Source organism: Psammomys obesus, unplaced genomic scaffold (genome assembly GCF_907164565.1).
Source record: "Psammomys obesus unplaced genomic scaffold, mPsaObe1.curated_primary_1811, whole genome shotgun sequence".
NCBI classification, from domain to species: Eukaryota; Metazoa; Chordata; class Mammalia; order Rodentia; family Muridae; genus Psammomys; species Psammomys obesus.
In genome coordinates, this window is record NW_026596158.1 from 1125772 (window position 1) to 1148431 (window position 22660).

Below are 22660 nucleotides of genomic sequence, written 5' to 3' on the forward strand. Positions count from 1 at the left end.
CTCTGCAGGGCAGTGTAGGCATGCATCCAGCCCCTGACTACCCCGTCTAAGAGTTCTGCTGCTCAGCCACACCCGCACTGGGGATTCCAGGCAGGGGCTCCGCCCCTGAGCCACACCCCAGCCCCTTACTGGGGGACTCTAGGCAGGGGCTCTACCACTGAGCCACACCCCAGCCCCTCACTGGGGGATTCCAGGCAGGGGCTCTACCCCTGAGCCACACCCCAGCCTTACATTGTGTGTGTGTGTGTGTGTGTGTGTGTGTGTGTGCATTTTGTTTTGTGCAGGTTCAGGCACAGGAGTCCCACAGTGTGTGGTGGTCATGGGCAAACCTCAAGTGTTAATTACCTTCCACCTTGCTTGAGATGTTGCAGACCCCAGGCCTGCAGGTCTACGAGCTATCAGGGATTCTCCTGTCTCCACCTCCCGTCTTGCTGTAGGAGCACCGAGGTGACAGAAACAAGGTACAATGTCTTGGCCTTACTTGGGTTCTGGGGATTTGAACTCAGATCTTCATGCTTACACAGCACAATTACCAACCAAGCCATCCACTAAGCCCCGTGGCCTTTGTTATTCTTTTAGACGGAGGTCGTGGCTGGCGGCTTTAGAGCTTTCAGCGCATGGTCCCTACTGTCACTGGTCCTGGGATCATGAGATAACACACCAGAAAGCAGCCAAGTTTCTGCAGATGGGTAGCCTGAGAGCTTGCATTTCGTGGGTAGCAAGTCAGGGCCTCGTGCTTGGCCTCTCGGCCTCTGGGCTCTTCCTTCTCCAACCCAGCTGGCGGAAACCAGCCCTGCCGGGGTTGCTCGCTTTCTCTTCCCAGGTTATCTGATCAGTGTGAGTGCAAGTATTTCTGAAACTCGACTATCACAGGTGAAAATTATTTAATTATTTCATTCATTTTGAGTCAGAGTCCTCACTGTCCCAAGCTGGCCTGGAGCTCTCCTGCCTCAGCCTCTTGTGTGCTGGGATTATGGTTGTGTGTCCATATGTCCCCTGTAAGTGAACTGTCTTGATTTTTATATTAGCAACAATTCTTGTCTTTATTTTTTTATTTATGTTCTTGTTCTTTTTATAGTTTTACTTCAGATGCTTTTTTGGGGGGTCTATAGTCTCATAGGCTACTTTTTAGTCATTTCTTTTGTAATTAAAAAAAAATTAATGATAATTCTTGTTTGTTTGTATCCCAGCTATAGCCCCCTTCCTCGTCCTTTCCCAATCCCACCCTCCCTCTTCTCCTCCCATGCCCCTCTGGTCATTTCTTGGTCATAGCCTCTCATTGCTATGACCACACCTGAGGTGTTGGGGGAATGGGCATTATGGGAACGAAATGGTTAATATCGTCAACCTGACAGGGTCTAGAGTCAGTGAGGAAGACAGGCCTTGAGTGCACTCGAGGGGCCATGTGTGAGTTGCCATGCCGGTGCCAGAAGTTGGGTCCTCTGCAACGGGAGCCAGTGCTCTGAGCCACCAAGCCATCTCTCCAACACTAGACTGCTTACTTTCATTTTATGTTAATCTTCTCGTAGCTTTGTGGTGCTGGGAATTAAATCCAGGGTCTCATGAACATTAGGCAAACACTCCGCTGACTTACACAATAGCTTAAAATTAAATCGCCACACACAAATGCCCTGGGGTTCCTGGTTTGGACAGCACAAAACTAGGCTGCCTTTTAAAAATTTAATATTTTTATTCATTAGTTTTTGTCTATGTCAGGGGACAATTTATTGGTTCTCTCCTTCCCCGATGTGGGCCCTGGGGATGAAACTCAGGCCAGCGGGCTTGGAGCCCAGCACCTTTACCGGTGCGCCATCTCCCAGCCCCCTCTGGAGGGGCACTTTTCTTCCTCATTGCCTTGTGGAGGTCACATTTCTGGTAGGGGTCAGGGGTTGGGGGGAATCTTCTGCACACATCTTATCTGCCTCTGAACTCTTTGATGTGTCATTAAGCCACAGTTCCCTGGGTCAAACCCAGGAAATCAATCAGCCACCGTGGTGGGGCTTCTCAAGGCCGAGGCACAGCAAGGAATCCATTTTCCAGCCTTGCCCCGGGCTTGGCCAAAGACCACACCTGACCAATGATGAGACAAGTCCTTAAGGGGGACTTCATGTCCTTAAGGTCTTCACGTCCCCGGCCGGAGGGCAGAGGGAGGCTGGAGCACCCGCCACTTGAAGACAGAATCCCCGTTTGGTTTGGTGTTTAGCACGGAAAGGTTGCCTTGTTTCTGGGGCTTCCATAATGGAGCAGACATGAGTTCCTTGTTGACATCCAGATTGATGGGCCCACCCAGGTTCTGATTCAGCCTGGGCGGAACCCAGGAAATCAAATTTGCAAATTCTCAGGGTGGGCCAGGGATGAACACTTCAGAGCTGCGCTGGTCTGACCAGTTTCCACCATTTGTTTGAGCTCTTGGCTCACGGCCTGCTGGCCTGCAGAACCATCTCTGACCCGCCCGCCTGACCCTGGGCCCCTGGCCCCACTGCCCACCCAGCTGAGCTGATCCACTGCTTGGAGAGTGTGGCGTGTGGTCAGCTGCATTTGGACAAAGTGGGTAATTTCATCTGTGCTGCCACCGCAGGTGGCTCTACCACGTGTTGGCCTTGGGTTCTCCCTGCTCTGTGCAGCCTGGAGGTCCCAGGAAAGCACACCGTAGGAGCATCCTTGCCAACGTACCAAGACTCTGTCAGGAAGGACACTTGTTTGAGTCCAGGGCTGGCAGCTGGGAGGAGTCATTCTGCTCTGGCCACAGCGGAGGTGTGACCTTCTGTCCTGGGTTGGGATACCACCACAGACCCCGCTATTCCCTCCAGCCACCCTCCATCCTGCCTGCCCGTGGGCCTCTGGGTGATTGGCCTTTCCGCTCCTCCAGCCTTCCTGATACCATGATTGACATCCCTGTACTGACCTCGGTTGAGACAGTCGGGAGATTAGGTGACCCTGACAGCAAGTGGCTGGCCCTTAGGGACATAGTCTGCACAGGAGACAGAGCTGGGAGAGGGATGGATGGGTCTCTTGCAGTCCCTCTGTGAGACCCAGAACCACCCCTTCAAAAGGCAGGGACAGTGACAAGAGGCGAAAACTTTGAGCAGGGCAGATGGCTTCTGACCCTGGGCCATGTCCTCACCTGTAGCACGGGACCCCCTTCCCCCAGAGGCGTCCAGTGCCAACAGGACCCCGGAGAACTCAGGCCCTCTCGGCAGGGCTCCGGAATGTTCTCAGTCCTTCCCTGGGTCGCCAGGCCCCTGAGCAGAGAGGGATGTTCCCTTGGTCTGGTTCTCTGGGGTCGAGGTTCCTTTAATGTTCACTCTGGCCTCAAGCTCACAGACTCGCCTGCTTCCGCCTCCCAAGTGATGGGTTAAAGGCTCCATGTCCAGCTTACCTTTCTCTTGTGGTCCCAGGCAGCCTAGCTGCCATCCCACCTCCCGGCTGAGTTCCCATGACAGGCACACGGTGGCAGGGCTGGCATTACTCGGTGCTTGAGACTGGAGCCAGGGCACATACTCGTTGGGCCACATCCTCAGCCCAAGGTGACTCTCCCCAGAGCGGCAGCCAGGCCTTAGGCTTATTTATCTTCAGGCCAATGTTGGTGTTGCTTTCTGTCAGTGTGGGCCGGTTCCTAACAGGGAGGAATTCACTCCAGACCCCCTTTCCTAACAGCAGTAGCTGCTCTCACACTGCCATGTCCCTATCTGTAAGGCCCCCGGGAACCAGACACCCACCACAAGCAGATCCCCACTGTCTGCAGGCCAGAGCTGCCGTGTGGCAGTAGACATGGGGTGAGCCAACGTCCACGTGCCCGGGTACCCACCTGCCCATCACTCCCTGACTAGCTGCCTCTGGGGAGTTTTGGAGGCTTTGATGGGTCCTTAGAAGGCAAAGGTAGAGTGAGGGCTGCTAGGGCATCCTTCTCCCCACTGTTGGGTTTGGAGGGCTCTCCTTGGATAAGTGTCCCGAGCTGCAAGCTCTAAGCTACTCAGCCTCAGTCAACCCCAGAGCGCCCACCTGCCATTAACTGACTCATCACACGGCCCAGTTTATTAGTTCCTACAATAGAGGAAACACTGGAGGTGGGGGTGGGGGGAGAAAAGGGAGGGAGGGAGAGAGAGAATGAGAATTCTGGGCCACGGGGACGTGGGAACTGAGGCACTTGAACCCGGGCCAACAGGCTGCTTCCAGAGTCTTGGCCCACAAAGGGAGTAGGATGGTGGAGTGACTCTCCAACAAAGCCTGGGTTCCCAGGCCCCAAGCCTCCCTCAGCACACAGCCTGACAGCAGCCTCCACACAGCACAAAACAAGAAAGTGTTTTAATTGTAAAACTAACTTGAAGGATTGGCAGCAGGTGGAGGACAGGAGCCCGATTCTTCAAAGCGGTTCTGTCCCTGGGCCACCCTATAGGTCAGAGGTCGCCCATCCCCAGGCTGAGACACAGCTAGTGTTATAAAAGGACGATATAAATAGACTTCTAGAAAACGGAGCTGTCCAGTGCAGTAGTCATTTGCTGCAGAGGTTGGGGAGGGGAGGCCCCAGGTCTCTCCTGCGGAGAGACGGTGGGACTCTGGGAAAAGGCCACTCTTCAGACATTCATGATTGACCCTTCAATGGCTCAGGGTCAGGGGCTGGGCACCAGCCAAGGCCTGAGATGCCCACTTGCAGGCTGAGGACAGAGGAGCTGGACTTTCTTGGTGCACGCTCGCTCTCTCTCCACACACGCCCTAGAGTATCATCTCTGCCCCAGTGGCCCCTGATACAGATTTTCCAGTGATGAGGCAGCCGCCCTGGCTCCTGTGCACGGAGCACAGGGGAGGGGCATGTCCTGGAGGGTGAGGGACCCGGGAGCCCCACTTGCTTCCACATGTCCCAGCGTGGCTTTACAAGTCACGGGAGCAGAACCAGAGTTCAGCAGTTGGGTCCCATGAGCCCCCACCACAGTGATGGCTGTACCCCGGAGTGTCTCATGGGCTGTGGGAGCCAGCTGGCCCTCTCCTGGCCTTGGCCGGGCAGGGTGGCCCGGGGCTCTTTGGTTCAGGACCCAGCTCGGGCTCATCTATTTCGGTGCTGGCGCATGAGGGGCACGATGCTGGCGGGGGGCCCGGCCTTGGTGAGGAAGGGGTGTTTCAGCAGCTCGGCAGCCGTGGCCCGCTGGGCTGGGTCGCGCACCAGCAGGCGGTCCAGGAAGCCCTTCAGAGATGGTGAGGCCTGCAGAGGGTCAGAGGTCAGGACAGCCTCACCTGCCGCAGGGGTGGGGGTGGGGTGGGATGTTCCTATAACATCATGTGGCCTGATGGAGTCTTAGAGAGGGCCACAAGGGCAGGACACCCACGGGCTCCTAAGGCTCATTTCCTCCCCACTTTGTGGTTCGGTGGAAGCTGGGGTGGGCCCTTCCCCCTGCAAGTTCCCCAGCAGGACATCCCTGCAAGCTCTGGGGCTGGGGCGCCTCCAGCAGGCAGCAAGGGCACAGCCCAGCTCTGCTCACCTTGTGCAGGTTCTTCAGTCGGGGCGGCAGGTTGTCCCGGATCATCTTCATGGCTTTGAGGGGTGGCTCGTTGAAGTAGGGGGGCTCCCCGTCTACCATCTCGATCACCATCACCCCCAGAGACCAGATGTCCACCTGGGTGGGAGGGGGCACAGGGCTGAGCAGAGGGCGGCGATGCTCTGCAAGCCCCAGGAGGAGGGGACCCTGCGGATGGCGGAAGGCTGCCAACCTCAAGCCTCAGGTCTAGGCGACAGCAGGTGGCACAGACTGCTAGGTGTGCCACCTAGCAGGCCAACCTGACAGTCCCGAGGAGTCTCACCCCCTGAGGACCGCTGCTCTAGCCTGCCCACCCCCGTGTTTCATGGGGATCAAGTCTGCTGACTGCTAAGGAGAAGAATCTCAGGGCCGGGCAGGCCATAGCATCAAGCGCAGGCTCAGGTGGTGACTACAGCCAGAATGAAGGTGCCACCCTCGTCCTAGCAACGGCTGCCGCCTCATGCTCAGATAACGGACACTCGGGCTCCCTCCCTGCAGGCGGCTTGGGACTGGGCAGCTAGGCCAGCACTGGGCTTACCTCTGGCCCATAGGGAAGGCGGGAGATGAGCTCCGGGGCCATCCAGTAGGGTGTGCCCACCAGCGACTTCCTCCGAGGCACCTCCTTGCTCACCTGGGCACAGAACCCGAAGTCTGACAGCTTCACCTGGGGCAGGCAGGGGCTGTAGGTCAGATGTGCCCCTACCTGATTGCCTTCAGACATAGGCTCTACTGAGCAGGGGGGTCAGGCAGCTCCGCTCCCTCCTGGCAGGGCCCTGAGGTTCCCCAAGGTTCTCAGGGGATGTGCCTTAGGCCCTGCAGATATCCAAGGCTCGGCAGGGACCAGAACAGGCTGCTCTGAGAGCCCAGCCTGCACCTAGGGGAAGCAAGCCAGGCACTCACTGGATCAAGAGGAACACAGCCCAGCTTGTGTGAGAGCCAGGGAGAGGGAGAGAGCTGACGAGCCATCGAGAGACAGACACGCCCACACACAGAGCGCATGCCTGAGAGAATGCACCTCTGCTACGACTGGCCCTCCTGATGTTTATAGCTCTTCTGGCCCAGAAGAACTATGGGTACTACCTGACTCAACCACGGCCCCACACTCAGGGTCAAGACCTCAGTCTAAACAGCTTCACACCACAGGGTCCAGGCTGCTGGAGGTTTGGTCAGGCCTGTGCTCCAACCTGGCTTGCTACAGTGAGGGAGGCACTCGGAATGACATGAGGACCAAGAGGGACATGGCACTTGGGTCCACAGCAAACGTGGCCCAGGCACCCAATGCCGAGTGCCAGGGCAATGAGGCCCTTGTAGGTCCTGATGGAGGATGGGAAAGAGATGATGGCGCATGCTGTGTAGTCTCAGCTCTCAGGAGTCTAAGACAGGAGCTAGAGGCCAGCCTGGGCAGTGGAGCAAGTACAGCCAGGGACACACACAAGACAGCATCTTAAAGCAAAACAAAACCAAAAAAACAAAAACAAACACAAAACCACCAAAACCGAAAAGGTAGGGGGAGCTCTATGAGTTCAAGGCCAGCCTGAGCCAGGCCAGCCAGAGGCCACACAGTGAAACCCTGTATGAAAACAAAAACAAACAAACAGAACAAAAGCGAAGAAGGGAGGCCGGCCGGCGGCTGCTTGGCTGTGAACTGTGTAGCTCGGAGCTGTGGCTGTTGGCCCAAGCCCTCTTCTCTGGCTTCCAGGTCTGTGGGGGGTGCCTCCCACCAGCCTGGACCCCTACTCTGAGCTGTTCTGTACAAACAGAGCAGCCAGCTGCTCCTCCAGAGGCTCAACTGTCAGAGCAGCAAGAGTAGAGGATCCAGGGCCCCGGCATGAGGGCTGATGGTTTACCCTGACCATCAGCTAGAGAAGGCTGGGAGGAGCCCGTCTGAGACACTTTCAGAGGATCAGCGGGACAAGAGCTACCCGGATGGAGGTGGCACTGCTCTACAGGCTGCAGTGAAGGGAGGAGGCCATCAGCACCAACTTTCTCAATGAACTGAAACCTCTGAGATGCTAAGAAAAACACTTCCCCCCCTCAGGCTGTTCCGACAATAAGAGGAAAAGCTGCCTCACACATCCAGCCCCCGCCTACTCACCCGGCCATCGTGGGTCAGCAAGATGGAGTCACTCTTGATGTCTCGGTGGATGACACCCTGGGCGTGAAGCACCGACAGCGCCTGCAGCACAGCCAGGCACACGGCGGCAATCTGTTCCTCGTTCATCCTGCATGGGCAGACAGGGCCCTGCTGGGGGTGTCCCACCCTGGGGCCGGCCTCACCACCCACCCCCACCTCGGAGGCCCTGGCTCTCGTGGGCAGCCCCAGCACCTGGTGTGGGTGACGATGTCGGTGAGGGCGCCCCCCTCCAGGAACTCCATGACCACCCAGAGCTCGTCGCCCACCAGGTAGCTGTTGTACATCTCCACCACGTTCTCGTGCCGGTAGTCCCGCATGATCACCACCTGAGGGCACAGGCAGCGCTGGGCGCGTGGGCACTGCCCCTGCCCGCACCCGGCGCCGCAGCCTCCGCTCCTTGCGGCAGGCTGTCCTTGGGCACACTAGCTCAAGGCCAGGAAGACGTGGAGGCCAGCTGAGGCACACTTCATTGTAGAGGTGCAGCCTGGACCCACCGTGTAGGTTTCGAACCCTGGCCCGTCCTGGCTGGTCTTTGCACGGTCTGACTAGCAAGGGGCGTCAAGAGACGTAGATGACAGAGGGCAAGCAGGTATGAAGAAAAGCTAAAAGGCGTGTGTGTGTGCAAGTGTGTGTACGTGTGTAGGTACACATTAACGAACACCTCCAGACACAGGACTGAGGAGGGGCTCTGGGCACTAAGGGCGGTAAGGGGAGCGCGCTCAGCGCAGGCGGAGCCTGGTGTGGATGGAGCCTGGGATACGGAGGGAGGGAGGGCGAGCCGGGAGACGGGCACGCGGACCTGGACAGCCTCACACTGGACCTCAGGGGCCTCCTGCAGGCGAGGCCCAAGGCACCGCCACACTCCCACTCACCAAGGCTGCTGACACCCAGAGCCAGAGGCTGCGCTCAACCAAGCGCCCGGTTGTGAGCTAGATGGGAACGGGACCTGATCGGGCAAGGAGCCAGGCTAGCCTCGAGGTCCTGGGGGACACTAGGAGGGTCTGCACAGGCTTCGAAGTCGAGGGCCCGCGCTAGGACGTTACGTGTGGAGTGTGCAGAGCAGCCCCGAGAGAAAAGCTGGAGCGGAAACCAGGGCCGAGGGAACGAGGCTCAGGAGAGTGGGACCGGCTGAAGGGGACACGGGGACCGTGCGAGGAGGAGGTCTGCCGGGAGAGCGCAGGCCCAAAACTAGCTGAACAAGGCTGGGGCACTTGGCCGGGCACCGGCCGGAGCCTCAGGCTGGCCCAGCCGTGAGGTCAGCGCCTGGCTTCCGGAGCACCCACCTCGTTGAAGAGCAGCTCCCGCCTCTGCTGCTTGCGCAGGTCCATCTTCTTGACGGCCACTAGCTTGCCCGAGCTGCGCACGGTGGCTATGCACACGATGCCCGTGGAGCCCTCGCCGATCTTGATGAAGTTGTCCAGGTAGGAGCGCGGGTCCCCGGGGTCCACCACCAGCTGCAGGGCGGCCCGGAACTGCTCGTGGGAGACACGCTGGGGCTCCCGCTGTGGGGAGCGGGGCCCGGGAGGCCCGGGAGGCCCGGGAGCAGGGGGGCCAGCGGGGGCAGCAAGGGCCCGCGCCGGGGGGGCCAGCTGGGGCTCAGAGGCATGGGGCCCCAGCACTCCTGGGCTGGGCGCGCCGCGGGCTCGAGCAGGAGGCCGGGACGAGGAGGACTGAGGGGCGACCAGGCCTGCTGCTGACGGCCCATTAGGTGCCATGCTGTGTGGCTCCCCCTGCAACAGAAGGGGCGCTGTGAGTGGAGAGCATGTCAGCTCTGGACTGCAGCTAGTCAGGATGAGAACTCGTAGGGATGGGGTGTGGCTGTGATGCTGAGGTGCTGAAGCGGGAAAAGGGTTACCTGGGCACCCCGCGGCGGGTGGTCCGTGTCAGCCCGAGGGTACGTGTTAAAGGGCCTGCCAGCTGCTAGTTTCGACCCACTGGCCAGACTGGCAGGTTGGGGGGTGCTGACATCAGGCCCGGAGAGGGGACGTTTGTCTCGGGACGCCTCCTGCGGCCCTCCTGGGCCCTCCCTTGAAGACTTGGGCCTCTTCTCTGGCCCTGCCCGCCGCCTGTCACCACTGCCTGCCTCGCTGTGGCCTGTGGCCCGGCCTCTGCCTGCAGCCTTGTCAGGGCCCATTCTGGCCGGGGCTGCCCGCTCCTCCAGCATTCCGTTCTCCTGGTGGGCACGGGCGGGCAGCGGTGGGCTGTCTCTGCGCAGGGAGTTGGAGCGCGTCACCGACATGTTCTCAAATTCGTCCAGCAGCAGCGTGAGGGCCCCATCCTTGGCGCCTTTGCTGCCCCGCACGATGGTCTGGGATCCAGGCAATGGCAGGGTAGGGCAGGAAGGGGACACGGTTGTGCATCCGACGCAGACACAGGACAATACAACACAGAAACAAGACAGAGACGAGTGAAATGATGGCATGCTGACGGTGAAGCGGGGTGACGGGACCCTGCGGCCCCAGGGTCATCCCACTGCCCACGCTGGGGGCTCCCCAACAAGTGCCTCTTCGACTCTCCTTGGCTCCCAGCCTGGCAGCAGGCAAGCTCTGCCCCGTGGCCTGGGTGAGGGAGGACAGCCAGCCTGTGATCAGCCCCAAGAGCTGCAAATTACAGGCGGCTTGGCTCGGCACTTCCTCCCCTGCGGCTGCCAGCGTCTTTAACCCCCAAACCACGTGATCCGATCCCCTAGGGCAGAGGACAGGAAAGCCACAGCCTAATGTCAAGGCTTAAGAGGCGAGGGAGCTATGCAGCAAATGTCCGGTGGAATACGTCTGGACCACCAGCCCTCACATCTCCCTGCCCCACCGAGTTGCGGTCTCCTTGGCTGCTCTATACCCCAAGCCCTGGGCACATAGGCCGTTCCTGTGATACAGCAATGTGTCCGCCAGCTCTTTGCCCTGCCCACAACCTACATCTTCTAAATGTCTCCATGGCTGTCCCGCTCCCCTCCCAGGGGTCTCTGATCAAAACATACTTCTCTGAGGCCTTGCTAACACCTAGGTTAAATGCCAGCCCACAGGCCTCTCTGGCTCTTCCCCCTTTTCCTCTAAGCCAGTGGTTCTCAGCCTCCCTAACACTGTGACCCTTTAATACAGTTCCTCATGCTGTGGTGACCCCAACCATAACATTATTTTTTTTTTGTTGCTGTTTCATAACTGTAATTTTGTCACTGTTTGAATCGTAATAATTATTTGATATGCAGGCTATCTGGTAAGTGACCCCAAAGGGGCGACCCACAGGTTGAAAGCCACTGCTCTAGGCCCTTTGTGCCAGCTGACATGGCTGTGCACCCACATGCTGCTTGACCCCTGTGAGCAACCCAAGACTGAGCACTCATTCTGCCATTTACAGTCCACCCAGGTCTTGGGTCCTAGATCAGTGTCCACACCCAGAAGGTACTTTGCAAAAGAAGGAAGGGAGGGAGGAGGGAGGAGACAAGGAGGATGGGGAGCTGCCCCAGCACTGCCCTCAGGTGGCGGGCAAAGACAGGACCTGGATAGCCTGACACGCTGAGGGATGCTGAGCCCACAGGAACCACCCGGAATCACAGGGCTCCTGCTGGTTTGCTGTGGTCCCCGCCTCTCTGGGCCCTGGCTGGCTGCCTGGAAGCCTGGCCTTGTCCAGGGAGCCAAGAAAGAAAGGTGGATGGCAGGTTTCAAACACAGGACAAATGGCTACCTGAGGTGCCTAGTCAGCACAGCAACCCTCAGTCCTACTGGTTGCAGGGTCTTTCTGACTGGCATCTGTCGCCCCTACCCTAAACTTCTCCAGCCAATCCAGCCATTTTGTTGTGCTGCTCCTTCTGCCTTTGAACCGCTGACCTCTTGGTCTCCTGGCTCCCCTCCCCTCTCACACGGCCTGCTCAGGGTCATGTCCACTCTGGATTCTCCCAGCTATCTCTGACACCTCTCCCTTTTATCTACAGCAAACTTTTTCCTCCGCCCAGGAGTAGCTATGCCCTTTTTGCTTTCTTTCTTTCTTTTTCTTTTTTCTCATTCAGTGGGTACCTGCTAGGCTTTGGTATTAGAACTTGAGGTCAATGGTCAAGAACCTTGGACGTGCAGGACTGTGGGGAGTGGTGTGGAGGTGGGGAGGGGGGGAGAGAGGGAGAGGAGCAGGGCTGAAATTCTGGGATACCAGCATGGACACAGCTGCGAGCAACGGCGACAGAGCTCACCGGGGCATGGAGTGGGGGCCAGAGGGGGCTGCGTGGGGACTCTGGCTGCTGCTGGCTTCCAGCTGGCCCACACAGACTCAGGCGACAAGAGGGCTTTTCTAAGCAATGGAGAGACAGCCGCCAAGGCTCTCCCATGACCCCACAGGGCCACAGAAATATCAGGAAGACCCCAGCTGCCCAAGCTCTGTGGCTGCGGGCACCCTGATGATTCTGCCCCTCTCCTGCAGACCCTGGCGGGTTGCTGGAGGAGAGGCTGAGCCAGCTGTGGCCAGGCACCCAGCCTGCTGACCACAGGCACACCCAGCTCCACCCACTCCACAAACCAGGCTGTGCGCCCTGGGCCCCACCATCCTCGCATGGCTCCAGCTGCAGAGCCGGCTTCAGGAGGACCGGCAGGGCACTCTTACCACAAGGCCTGTGTGGCTGCAGTCTGCGCCCAGGCATCGAGACCACAATGCTCACACTGCACACTGCGGCGGCGGATGCACAGCTCGGGTCTCAGTCCAACGCTACCACGACAAGACTGCATGGCTTGGTGTCTCGTGGGAGCCACTGCTCCCATCTACCTCAGCTGCTCCCAGCCCTTGGAATGCAGCCTAGGTATCCCCTGCCTGAGCCCTGACACTGTCTGGGAGTGAGCTGTCTCCCACCGGAAGCCAGGCCCTGGGAGATCAAGGTAGAGTGTGTGGTGCTGAGGCCAGAGTGGAGGTCAGGGGCCAGCATGATCTTCCCGGATGGCGCTGGCAGGTGGGAGGCTGGCCCTGGGCTACAGAGCCAGGAGCAGCTGCGGGGCTGTGGTGTGCTGATGACTACCTTGGGGGCTCCAGGCTGGATGGAGGTGATGCAGGCGGGGTCGATGAGGGGCTTGGGTCGGCGCGCCGACTCCTCAATCAGGCTCTGCCACTGGCGGGGCAGCCCTGTGAACTTCTGCTCATGCTGGTCGAAGCCCGTGTGCACGCGGTGCTCGAAGTTGGATGGGGCTGAGATCTCCACTCGCTTCTTCTTCTTTCCAAACATGGTTCCAGGGATCTTAGCACAGTGAGCGTGTGAGAGGTGGTGGTTGGGCCCTTACAGCACCTGCAGGAAGGAAGTACCGAGGGAGGTGGGGTCAGTGGCAGGGAACCTTCTCCAGCTCTCTACTTCTGCCCTGGTTGGTTCAGCCGCTCTCCCACATACCAGCAGGGGGCAGCAGCTTCTCCCTGGGCCCTCTGGGCAGCTACTTTTGTGAGCAGGAGACAGGCCCAGCTGTCCACTCAGAGTCCTAACTCCTTGTAGCCCAGAGACTTCATACAGCCCACCCCATCACCTTCACACCAGCTTTTGTACTCCAGGGCCTTTGCAGAGCAAATAGTTTCCTTGCCTGGAACTCCCTTCCTTCCCTGCTATCCCAAGAGCTCCTTCCTTCCTCCCTCCGTCCCTCCCCCCAGCTCTGTGTCAGCACTGAACCCTTTCCCAACCACACAGCCTGCTGCCCATCACCTTGCTTTCACCTGCCCTTAACCTGTGGCATCCACAATTCTTCTGGGCCCCGCACCGGGCACAGTGAACAGGCCCCGCCTCCAGTCTGGCCGCTACCACCAGACTGGCTGCAGACACACAGGATGCCCTCTACACTTCGAGTTCCCCTGTCTTTAGGGCCTGAGTCTTGAGCTGGGCGCTTAGATAGTGACCAGCCATAACTGCTCAGCAAACGCCAGTCAGATATCAAAGAGTGAGCCAGGCATGGTGGTGCACACCTTTAATCCCAGCACTTGGAGGCAGAGACAGGTGGATTTCTATGCATTCAAGGCCAGCCTGGTCTACCTGGTGACTTCTATGCTAGGTAAAATGACACAGAGGGCTCCTGTCTCAAAAAAGGCAGTGAAAACTGGAGAGATGGCTCAGCAGGTAAGAGCACTGGCTGCTCTTCCAGAGGACCTGGGTTCAATCCCCAGCTCCCACATGGTGGCTCACAACTGTCTGTAATTCCAGTCCCAGGGGAATCTGATGCTGTCTTCTGACTTTCAAGGGCACCAGGCGCACATGCAGTGCTCAGACATACAGGCATGCAGGCAAAACACCCTACCCAGAACAACTTAAAAACTAAATCAAAAATAATCAACAACAAAACCAAGCTGAGCCCAGTCAGGCACACAGGCCTGCAATCGGAGCTACTCAGGAGGCAGAGCAAGTTCAAAGCTTTCCCGGGATAGAGGGTGAATTTGGGCTATTCTGGTCAACCTGGTGAAGCTGTCTCAAAATAAAATAATGAAAAGGCCTGGGCTGCAGCCCAGCAGCAGAGCACTGCCCTCAGCAGAGGCCTGGGCTCCATCCCAGCTGAAGACAGGAAGGTGGGGGCACCCACAGAGAGCTCAAGAAATGATGGAAGCCAGGCAGCCTGGAACCCTCCTCTGCCTCCCACTCCCTGCCTTGACCAGTCCTTCTGGCAGGGAGGCTGGCACTGTGGAGGGCGTGTGGTCACACAGACCTGGGCTGCAGCTGGCCGGCTAGAAACACCCTTTCGTGGGTGAGGTCTCCTCCCGAGGCTCCGAGTTACTCATCTGTAAGACAGGAGGAAAAGAGCCATCACTCACTCATTCACAGGCAGCCGCTGTACCGTGGCTGACAGCCTGGATGGCCTGTGACCCACTCAGGTGTCCCCAGGGGCAGATGGTGACAACGCACACTGCTAGGGGCTGGGCCCACAAAGTGCCACCCCACCATGGAGGGATGGCAGGTTGCTAAGGGGAGACCTCCTTTAAAAGGCGCTCCTGAGTGGTGGCCCAGGACCTGGCAGAGGTGGGCAGGCACCTCTGGCCAGCGCCCAGCCTCAGCCCTGTGAGAATCTGCTGGGGACGTGGGTATAGACAAGCATCCAGCCCCAGCCCTGGGGAGAGCTGGCTGGTGCTGTGGCTGTAGACAAGCATCCAGCGAGCCCCAATGGACTCTCCTCATCTCCCTCACAGCTCTCCTTGGGAGCCACCAGCTCAGCCCACAAGGACAGTACTGGGCAGCCAGCCAGGGAAACCGGTTTGGCAGCACAGCCAAGTGAGAGGCAGGTGGGGACTCAGCAGCCAACCTGTCTCAACTGGTCCCAAGAGGCCAGCAGGTGGTCAGCCCCAGGCCTGGACAGGGCTTTCCCAGCTGGTCTAGTTTCTTTGCTTGACCCAGGTCCAGGGGTTCTGGCTGTGGGCAGAGCGGGCACCTCTGGGTTCTCAGCACGGCACAGCGCCATGCACCCTTCCCCCCAGCCTTTCCTGCCTGGCCCATGCCCAGCTCCTTGACCTCTGTGCCAGGGCTCCCCAGCCCTCCTTGGCACTAGGCCTGTCTCTCCAACCCCAACAGTGCCACACCTCATGCTGCCTGGTGCAGTGTGGAGCCTGGTGCTTCGACCTGCAGCTCCGGGTCCTCCTAGTCTAGCCTGATCCTCACCTTGACCTCTTAGCTCTACTCTCAGCTCCCTCCTCCCACGCAAGGGAGCCCCAAGGCAGCTCCCAGACTGGGTAGTGTGTGACCTCTCACTGAACACGGGGAAATGCTCAGGTTGGAAAAGATGGGGAGCACTCGGCAGTGCCTTCCCATGTTCCCCACAAGACCACACCTCCACCTGTAACTGCCCAGCCACCTCTCGTCCTGCAGCCACTTGTGGCCCTGCAGGAGAAGGGGCGGAAGGGCACAGCTCCGGATATTTGCCTGGGCCACCCCTTTCCTCTGGGCAGCATATGGAGGGAAGGACAAACAGAGGAACTGGCCGTGTTTATAATGACCTGGTGCAGGCCCCACCCAGGCCCCTTCAGACAGCTCCTGACCTCCTGGGCAGGGATGGCTCTCCTAGGCCAGCTCAGAATTTCAGAGCCCTGTGGCCCAAGCCTTCAAACCCCAGCTGCCAGCTAGCCAGCACTGTATGTCCTGGTTTTTATACATGTGAAGATCCAGCTCATGCCAGGAAACTCAAAATGTGACCCTGGGGAAAAAGCCCCACTCCTATGCCTCAGTTTCCTTTTGTTAGGATGGTGAAGACAGCAGCTGTTTCCAGCAGCTTTTACAAGGAGTCAGAACACAAAACAAGCAAGGCACCGAAGACTCCTCCCAGCCGCCGGTCCTGAAGCTCAGGCCCAGGCCTGACAAGAGCCAGCAGGAGTGTGCATCTACTGTGTGCCGCCTCTTCGAGCCACTTTACCCAGCGTCCTTCAGCCTCTGCTCCTGACCCAGAAGATGCTGCCACGAGCTCCATGAGACACAGAGGAGTGTGTCTCCTCACACACCTACAGTTAAAGCCAGGGCAGAGTGGGCCACCTCTACCAGGGTCTGTGGTCCCTGCTTCTGGCCCAGACCCTGCCAGCAGTGGCCAGCCTCATGGCCCCTGCATAGCCCTACGGTGGAAGTTCCTTACCCCCGTTTTCTGGTGAGTCTCCAGAGAGGAAAGCTCACGTGCGGCACTCAGCTAGTGAGAGGTCTGCAGATCTGAACACAACAGGCCGCAACCTTACCTGCCTGTGGTCGTGTGAGGCGGCTGGTCTTGGCCACCGGGCTGCCTCTACCTGGCTCCAGACCTCGCCTTCCCTCTCCTGTGCTGGCACTGCAGGGCTGGACTTCCCTCCCACCTAGCCTGTCCCAGTTCTATGGGAGATACGAGTCTTGGACCCCCTCGAAGGGCTTTTGCTGAGACAGCTGGCCAGAGAAAGATGCCTGAAAACCTGCCCCTGCCACCAAGTGGACTTCCCTCTGTTGTGGTGCCGGCACGCCCGTCTCTACCATGAGGGACACCGTGGCCCTGGGGAGTCAGCAACACAAGCCCCCGGCTCCCAGAAACCTCCAGCAGGGGCTCTTCTGACCCAGTGTTGAGGAACCTTGTTGGACCCTAGAGGTGAAGGGGTGACTGGGTGCCCTGAAGAGTGACAGGGGGAGCAGCACAGCAGGCAGCTCCAGCCAGCCAAGGACAACACTAAAAACTATACTGAAATGCTTATTTCAATTAAAAAAAAAAAATCTCTTGATTTCCTCAAATTGTGGGAATGTTTCCCAGTCTCTCCTGCTCCCCTTTCAACCTCTCATGAGGCAAATGCCTCTGCTTCCCATACTCCTGAAGGAATGAGCCGCCAGCTCCGAGGAAGCCCTCCCTGCCTCAGTGTGCCCTCTGCTTTCCAGGACTGAGCTGACAGACAACAGAGGAGTCTGATTCCTGCCTTGAGCCCATGCCCTCTTCCCCACAGTCAGCTCTGGCTGTCATCTGTAGCCCCCACCCAGGCCATTTTAACACCCCTACTCTCCCACAGCCTCCTGCTGTGACCCCACTTCTTCAGGGAGTCCTAACTCCTCCCAGATGGCCCCAGGTCCTTCCTCATTAGACACCCGCTACTCACAAGCAATCTGTCATAGTTACTGGGCCTTCACCTACCTATCAGCCCATCTGAGTGACCTCGGAGGTGGAGTCTGCTCAGCCCACAGCTCTGCAGAGCTGCTGCAGGGTTCAAACCAGTGAGAGACGGCTGTTGATAAACCAGGTCCACCCAAGGTCTGCAGAGCAGACCTAAGTTCTGAGAGGAAAGAAACACAAGCAAAGGAGCTGTCAATCAAGTCCTCATTGCATGAGGTTTTGTCCAAAGACGCCTTGAGCTCTGGCACAGGGGCAGCCAGGAGGTGACAAAAGTCAGGGTGAAGGTCCGGAGGCAGGCGCCTGTTGGATGCAGCCAAGGAGGCCTGCTGGTACAGAGGGGCAGCTGAGGGAAGAGTTGGTGATGGGGCTGACTACGGCTGCATCAAGCAAGATGGAGATTCAAGAAGGGTCTAGGCGGAGAGGGACAGGAACAGGGAACCAGGGAGATGGCTGTGACAATCTGGCAGGCCTGGACCTCCTGGGGGCTGTGGAGGGGCCGGGGTGCACAGGCTCTGCTCATTCCAAAAACCAACGCAATGAGAAGGTGCCAGTGGAATGTGAACTCTGCAGGCCTGCCTTGCTTGGCACATGGCTGGGGCCACTGGCCTCCAGTTCCCCCACTTGAGAGTGCTTAGCAGGCCCCACCCCCCAGCATGGCAGGTCAGCCTGCCACACTGGGGCTCACACAGCCTGAACTGTGGCAGACATGTGCCGGGTGCATAAACTGGTCACCGTGGCCCCCAACAGACATGAGTGGGTGGGGAAGCCTCTCCCTTCCTGTTTCTCCAACCAGGAAACTGAGGCTCACCAAAGTGAAATCACTGCCCAGGGCCACTTAGCGCCGAGTCACAAAAATACCCGCTCTCAAGAGTGGGCCTTATAACACCCATGAGGGTCCGGCTTCTCAGTGGCCCCTGCTCCAGCCAAGGCCTGCACTCCACAGGAAGGACCTACGGGGTGTATGGAGAGAGAACGGCTGACAATGCCCAGACCCAAGAGAGGAGAAGGCGTCGTGAGCAGGGGATGCTAACGGCGCTGGCCACGTGCCTCCAGTGCTGCCCGCAGCCCCGGCACATGCCACGAAGCTGGCCCTCCCTCTGCCGTCCTCCAGCGAGGACGTACCTACACAGCCTTCTGCTCAGAACTGCCAGCTTACTTTTTAACATTCAAGTCTGAGTGCCCATAAAAACACAGCCAGGCAGCCAGGCAGCGGGGGCGCACGCCTTTAATCCCAGCACTCACGAGGCAGAGGCAGGTGGATCTCTGAGTTAGGGGCTAGCCTGCTCTACAGAGTGAGTTCCAGAGCAGTTTTTTTACTTTAGGTCAAAAAACAAAACAAGCAAACAAACAACTCAGAGAGGCTATGTCCATCCCTAGCAGAATGTGGGGCACAACTTTCGACTTCCCCATGACCTTATCCCTTCCTGGCACCACAAACCTTCCTCTAACCCCCAACCCCTGCCAAATGGTTCCCTAGCACCTTGAGTAGGGTCTGGCACACGGCAGACACTCAGTGAATACTGGGGAGAGGAGCGATGCTCCTGGCATGGTCATGAGTCTGACTGTGATGCACAGGGAAGGAGGTAAGGCCTCCTTCCAAGCTGCTGGGCAACCCTCAACAGCGAGGGCTACCAAGGGCACCCTCTGAGAGCTGCCACAGGTCCTCACACTCTGGGGGCCACCCACCTAAGCCATGGCCTCGGAGGGTTACCTGAGAACGGCTCTGTACTGCAGCCACAGGTAAGGGCCCAACCCCTGGCAATGAGTCCCCACAAAGCGACGACACAGAGACAGGGCGCTGGTGTCAGGAGGCCGGACATCTGGGAAGCCATTACAGTTGTGCTCCCTTCATCCCGGCATGAGGCAGCACTGGCTTCCCTCAGTAGGCCATGCATAGCACGGGCACAGAAATGTCCCAACCTGGCCACCTTCACCTTCTTATCCTGTCCTCTTTCTTTAAGCTGCCAGGGCAGCGTCTCCTTGGAAGGTCTGTCTGGGTGGTCTTGTATGGACATTTTCTTCCTAATGGAAGGACAGCCCCATTAGCACAAGGCCTGTCTCTCTTGGCCACTGCCTAATATAGGGCCGTCTCAGTCCAGGGGCTCTGTGGGCCCAGACATAGGTGCTGGCTCAGCCATTCCTGCTGCACGCCCCTGGACACATCACCTGTCCTCTGTGGACCTCAGTGTTCTGTCTGTAAACCGCAATTGTAACAGTCCCCACCTGCTGGGGACAGTTAGCCGGCACAAGTAAGGCACGCAGAATAGGGTCTAGCCAGGGCCCTCACACAGGCTGCTGCTGCACGAGACAGTGACTCAACAAGCCCACCAGTGAGGACACTGGCCACCGTTCCCTCCAGAAGACATGTGAGCGTCACTTTCCCCAGCATTGGGAGGGGAGACACAACAGACTGCCACTGTCTGGGACCGGTTTGTCTCATCCATTAGACTGGGAGCCTCCAGAAGGCCAGGGTTAGGCCACTGCAGCCACATGGATCCCCAGCGGTGTGCACACGGGGCTATGAGGGTGAGCTGCAGGGTAAGCGGGATGACCAGCTGCCTGCTGGCTACTGCCTCCAATCTGGCCAGGTGTGGGCATCCACGGCTCATCCCCGTAGGGCCCAGGACAGGACAGGTGCCACAGAAACCCAAGCGTAGGTAAGGGCTGGGGACCTCACATACATTCATTCATTCATTCATTCATTCATTCATTCATTCACTCATTCATTCTTCCTCTGAAGCAGGAAGGGGAGGCAGAAGAGAGGCTCCAGGCCTCCTTGAACCTCCTCCGGCCCCACAGAGCCCACGCCCTGCAGCCAGTGACAGCTATTAGCACAACATAGGCTTGTCATATCACAGGCCCTACAACAGTGACCCAAGCAAGCCCACGGACAGGTGGGCATTCTGCCCACCCACACGTATGCAGTTACCCCAGAGAACCGCTCACTAGCCAGAGAGCCTAGCCACCCACCCTCCACCTGATGGCTCCTGGAGCATGAGCAGCAGCTGTCATCGGGGCGGGAGGCGCTGGCAGGTGATGAGGTGAGTGAGCAGAGCTGAGCAACTGCCCCTCAAACTCAGGCACCAGCACTGAGAAGCAGGGAAGTAGCTGGCAGGCCCAGGCTCAGCAAGTGGAAAGGGCTGAGGACACCCCCCCCCCCCCCGCCAAAAGATACCTACAGTCACACGGCATGAGCCGTGATACGTAATAGGCCCCAGCATCTCTGAGGCGCAGGGTACACACTCACACACAATCCCTGTGTCTCACAAATGCTAGACCTGCTGAAGGATGTGCTGAGAACTATAATCCAAGCTACAAGGTTAGACCCCAGGACCCATACAAGCCAAGGCAGCAATGAGCCCCAGCATCCGACACCAGTCCACTCAAGGTCCAGGAAAACGTTGGCACTAAGGCTCAGGGGCTTGTGCACCGGACAAGTTCAGGAGCCTGCCACCTCACGCATGGGAACAACAGTCACCCCACCCCTGGACCCAAGAAAGGTGTGGCCAGTCCCGCCCTCTCCTAGAGGGCCACAGGCAACCTTCTTACCTCCACCATCTTCCTCCTGCTTCCTGAGCCATCTCTCCAGGCAGCGGTGGCCAGACCTCAAAGTGCAGAGGGCAGGGACAGGCTTTAGAAGGCCCAGAGACTGGCCAGATGGCTGAGTACCCAAGGCTCTCTAACAGTGGCAGGGACACTACCTACCCCTGGTAACAGCTCAGCTGGGGCTGTGGCGCCCACACACAGAGGGCGGGAAGCAGGGAGGCGGGAGGTGGGGCCAGAGCCAGTGGCCCATAGCTGTGGGACAGAGGGAAGGGTTGGCAGGGACCCCAGCCACAGCCCAGTCTCAGCAGAACTTGCCTCCACTGTAACAGGCACACCCATCTTCCTAACTACACACACACACAGACACCAGAGTGGCTGGGGGGACAACTGGGTTGGAAACAATGGGGGAGGAGCTAGGTTCAAGCCAGTGCCTCCCGAGGCCTCAGGGCAGGCCGAGGGACCCTGGGTTTGAGTGGGTGATGTGAGACGGGGGTAGCTGGAGAGCCTGGCGGGCCCCATCCCCTGTCTTCCCTGGGCTGGGATTGGGAGCCCGGGAAGCGGAGCTGTGAGACAGGAGTGAACGGTGGTCCGGAGGCTGGCTCCCACGTGCCACACTAACCTGCCGAGGTCCTCTCGCCTCACCACTGCCCAGCACAGGTCAGCCATTCTGCAGGACCCTTTTACAGCAGAGCAGCAAGAAGTCCAGAGAGGGTGTGTGAGCGGCCTAGGGTACCACAGGAACAGGGAGGCCGAATGCCAGGGTTCCTAGGCAGGTCATTCCCGACCCTTGCCCCTGCTCAGGGGAGGCAGCCACTTTGGACAGGCCTCCTCCCCTCCCTCTGCTCCTGATCCTCTTGTGATGAGCCCAGCTGGCAGCCGGCCTGAGCAGAGGTCTCCTGGGCACTCGCCCTGTGTAAGGCCTGTGGAGGCAGACCTCCGGGTCTGTCTCTCTGGGGTCAGAAGCATGTGAGTGTACAGCTAGCACCTGCCTTGAGCACTGCTCAGGAAGCATTTCCTGCCAGCCCAGGCTGTCCACGGTGTTCTCTGGGCTGGCCACGGCAGCAATGACCTCTGTCTACTGCTGTGTGTCGCTCCCTACTTCTACTTCTCCAAGCTCCTAGCATTCATGAGAACTCAGTAGCAGGCAATCTGGCCAAAAAACGTCTGTGTTGGGGGAGGGGGTGGCTAGAAGGCTCTGGCCCAGTGAGCACAGGGCACAGCCTCTGGAGCCCATGACCATGTGGTCCCTATTAGGACAGTGGGGATAGCCAGCAAGTAGCCAGGGCCACCTGCATTCCTCCAGCCACTCCCTCCCTAAGGCAGAGCAAGGCCTGGGAGGCCCCCAGCCCAAGTCCTTCCTAGGTCTCCCTCACCGCTCCCTGTGGGGGTAGGGCACCTAGGAAGCAGGCATCCAGAGAGGAGCCAGGTAGGACTGCCTCCCCAAACCAGCCCGGCAGGTTTGAGCTCTGTCGGGGGAGGCAGTGTGGCCCGGGCAGCTCTGGCCAGCTCCAGGAAACAGAGAGGAGGGGGTACTGAGTGGTGACTCACTTATCATGGCTTGCCACACAGGAGCTTGTCTGTCTCCTTCCTTTTCATCTCTGCCTCTGTCTCTAGGACACAGTCACAAGGTACCAATACCACTACGTACCAAAAGGTAAGCAGAGGCAGGATATGTCCTCCCCAGGCCCTTTTTTTCCCTTTGGAGAGACCCACGTGCTCGTGACTACAGCTGCACACTTTAAAGACCCTCACAAAATGTAGCGCACTGTTACAGACAGCACCTGGTCCTGCTCTGAAACAGCCCCAGCCACGTGGCACCTGGGGGGTGGGTGGCCGCACCAGTCAGGTGGAAACACACTGGGGAAATGTTCTCCTGGGTACTACATGGGCTGTGCAAAGGTCTGCTCCCTGGCAGGCAGCAGAGAGTGGGAACAGGA

The 22660-nt window shown here is 58.7% G+C and overlaps 1 protein-coding gene across 4 annotated transcripts in view; it reads right to left on the reverse strand.

The window, feature by feature from the left end:
* Nucleotides 1–4017: 4017 nt before the first annotated feature.
* Nucleotides 4018–22660, reverse strand: part of Pak4 (p21 (RAC1) activated kinase 4) — a 34153-nt gene continuing 15510 nt past the window's right edge. For 3 of the 4 annotated variants that reach the window (XM_055594917.1, XM_055594920.1, XM_055594919.1), the window contains exons 2-11: nt 17199–17337; nt 14289–14361; nt 12635–12898; nt 9500–9952; nt 8928–9374; nt 7837–7970; nt 7606–7732; nt 6049–6174; nt 5475–5609; nt 4018–5197 (exon numbers count right to left, since the gene is read on the reverse strand). In XM_055594917.1, the coding sequence (XP_055450892.1) occupies nt 5042–5197; nt 5475–5609; nt 6049–6174; nt 7606–7732; nt 7837–7970; nt 8928–9374; nt 9500–9952; nt 12635–12838 (1782 nt within the window). In that variant the 5' untranslated portion in view covers nt 12839–12898; nt 14289–14361; nt 17199–17337 and the 3' untranslated portion in view covers nt 4018–5041. The remainder of the gene's footprint in view (nt 5198–5474; nt 5610–6048; nt 6175–7605; nt 7733–7836; nt 7971–8927; nt 9375–9499; nt 9953–12634; nt 12899–14288; nt 14362–17198; nt 17338–22660) is intronic. The other variant, XM_055594918.1, reaches the window with a different exon arrangement.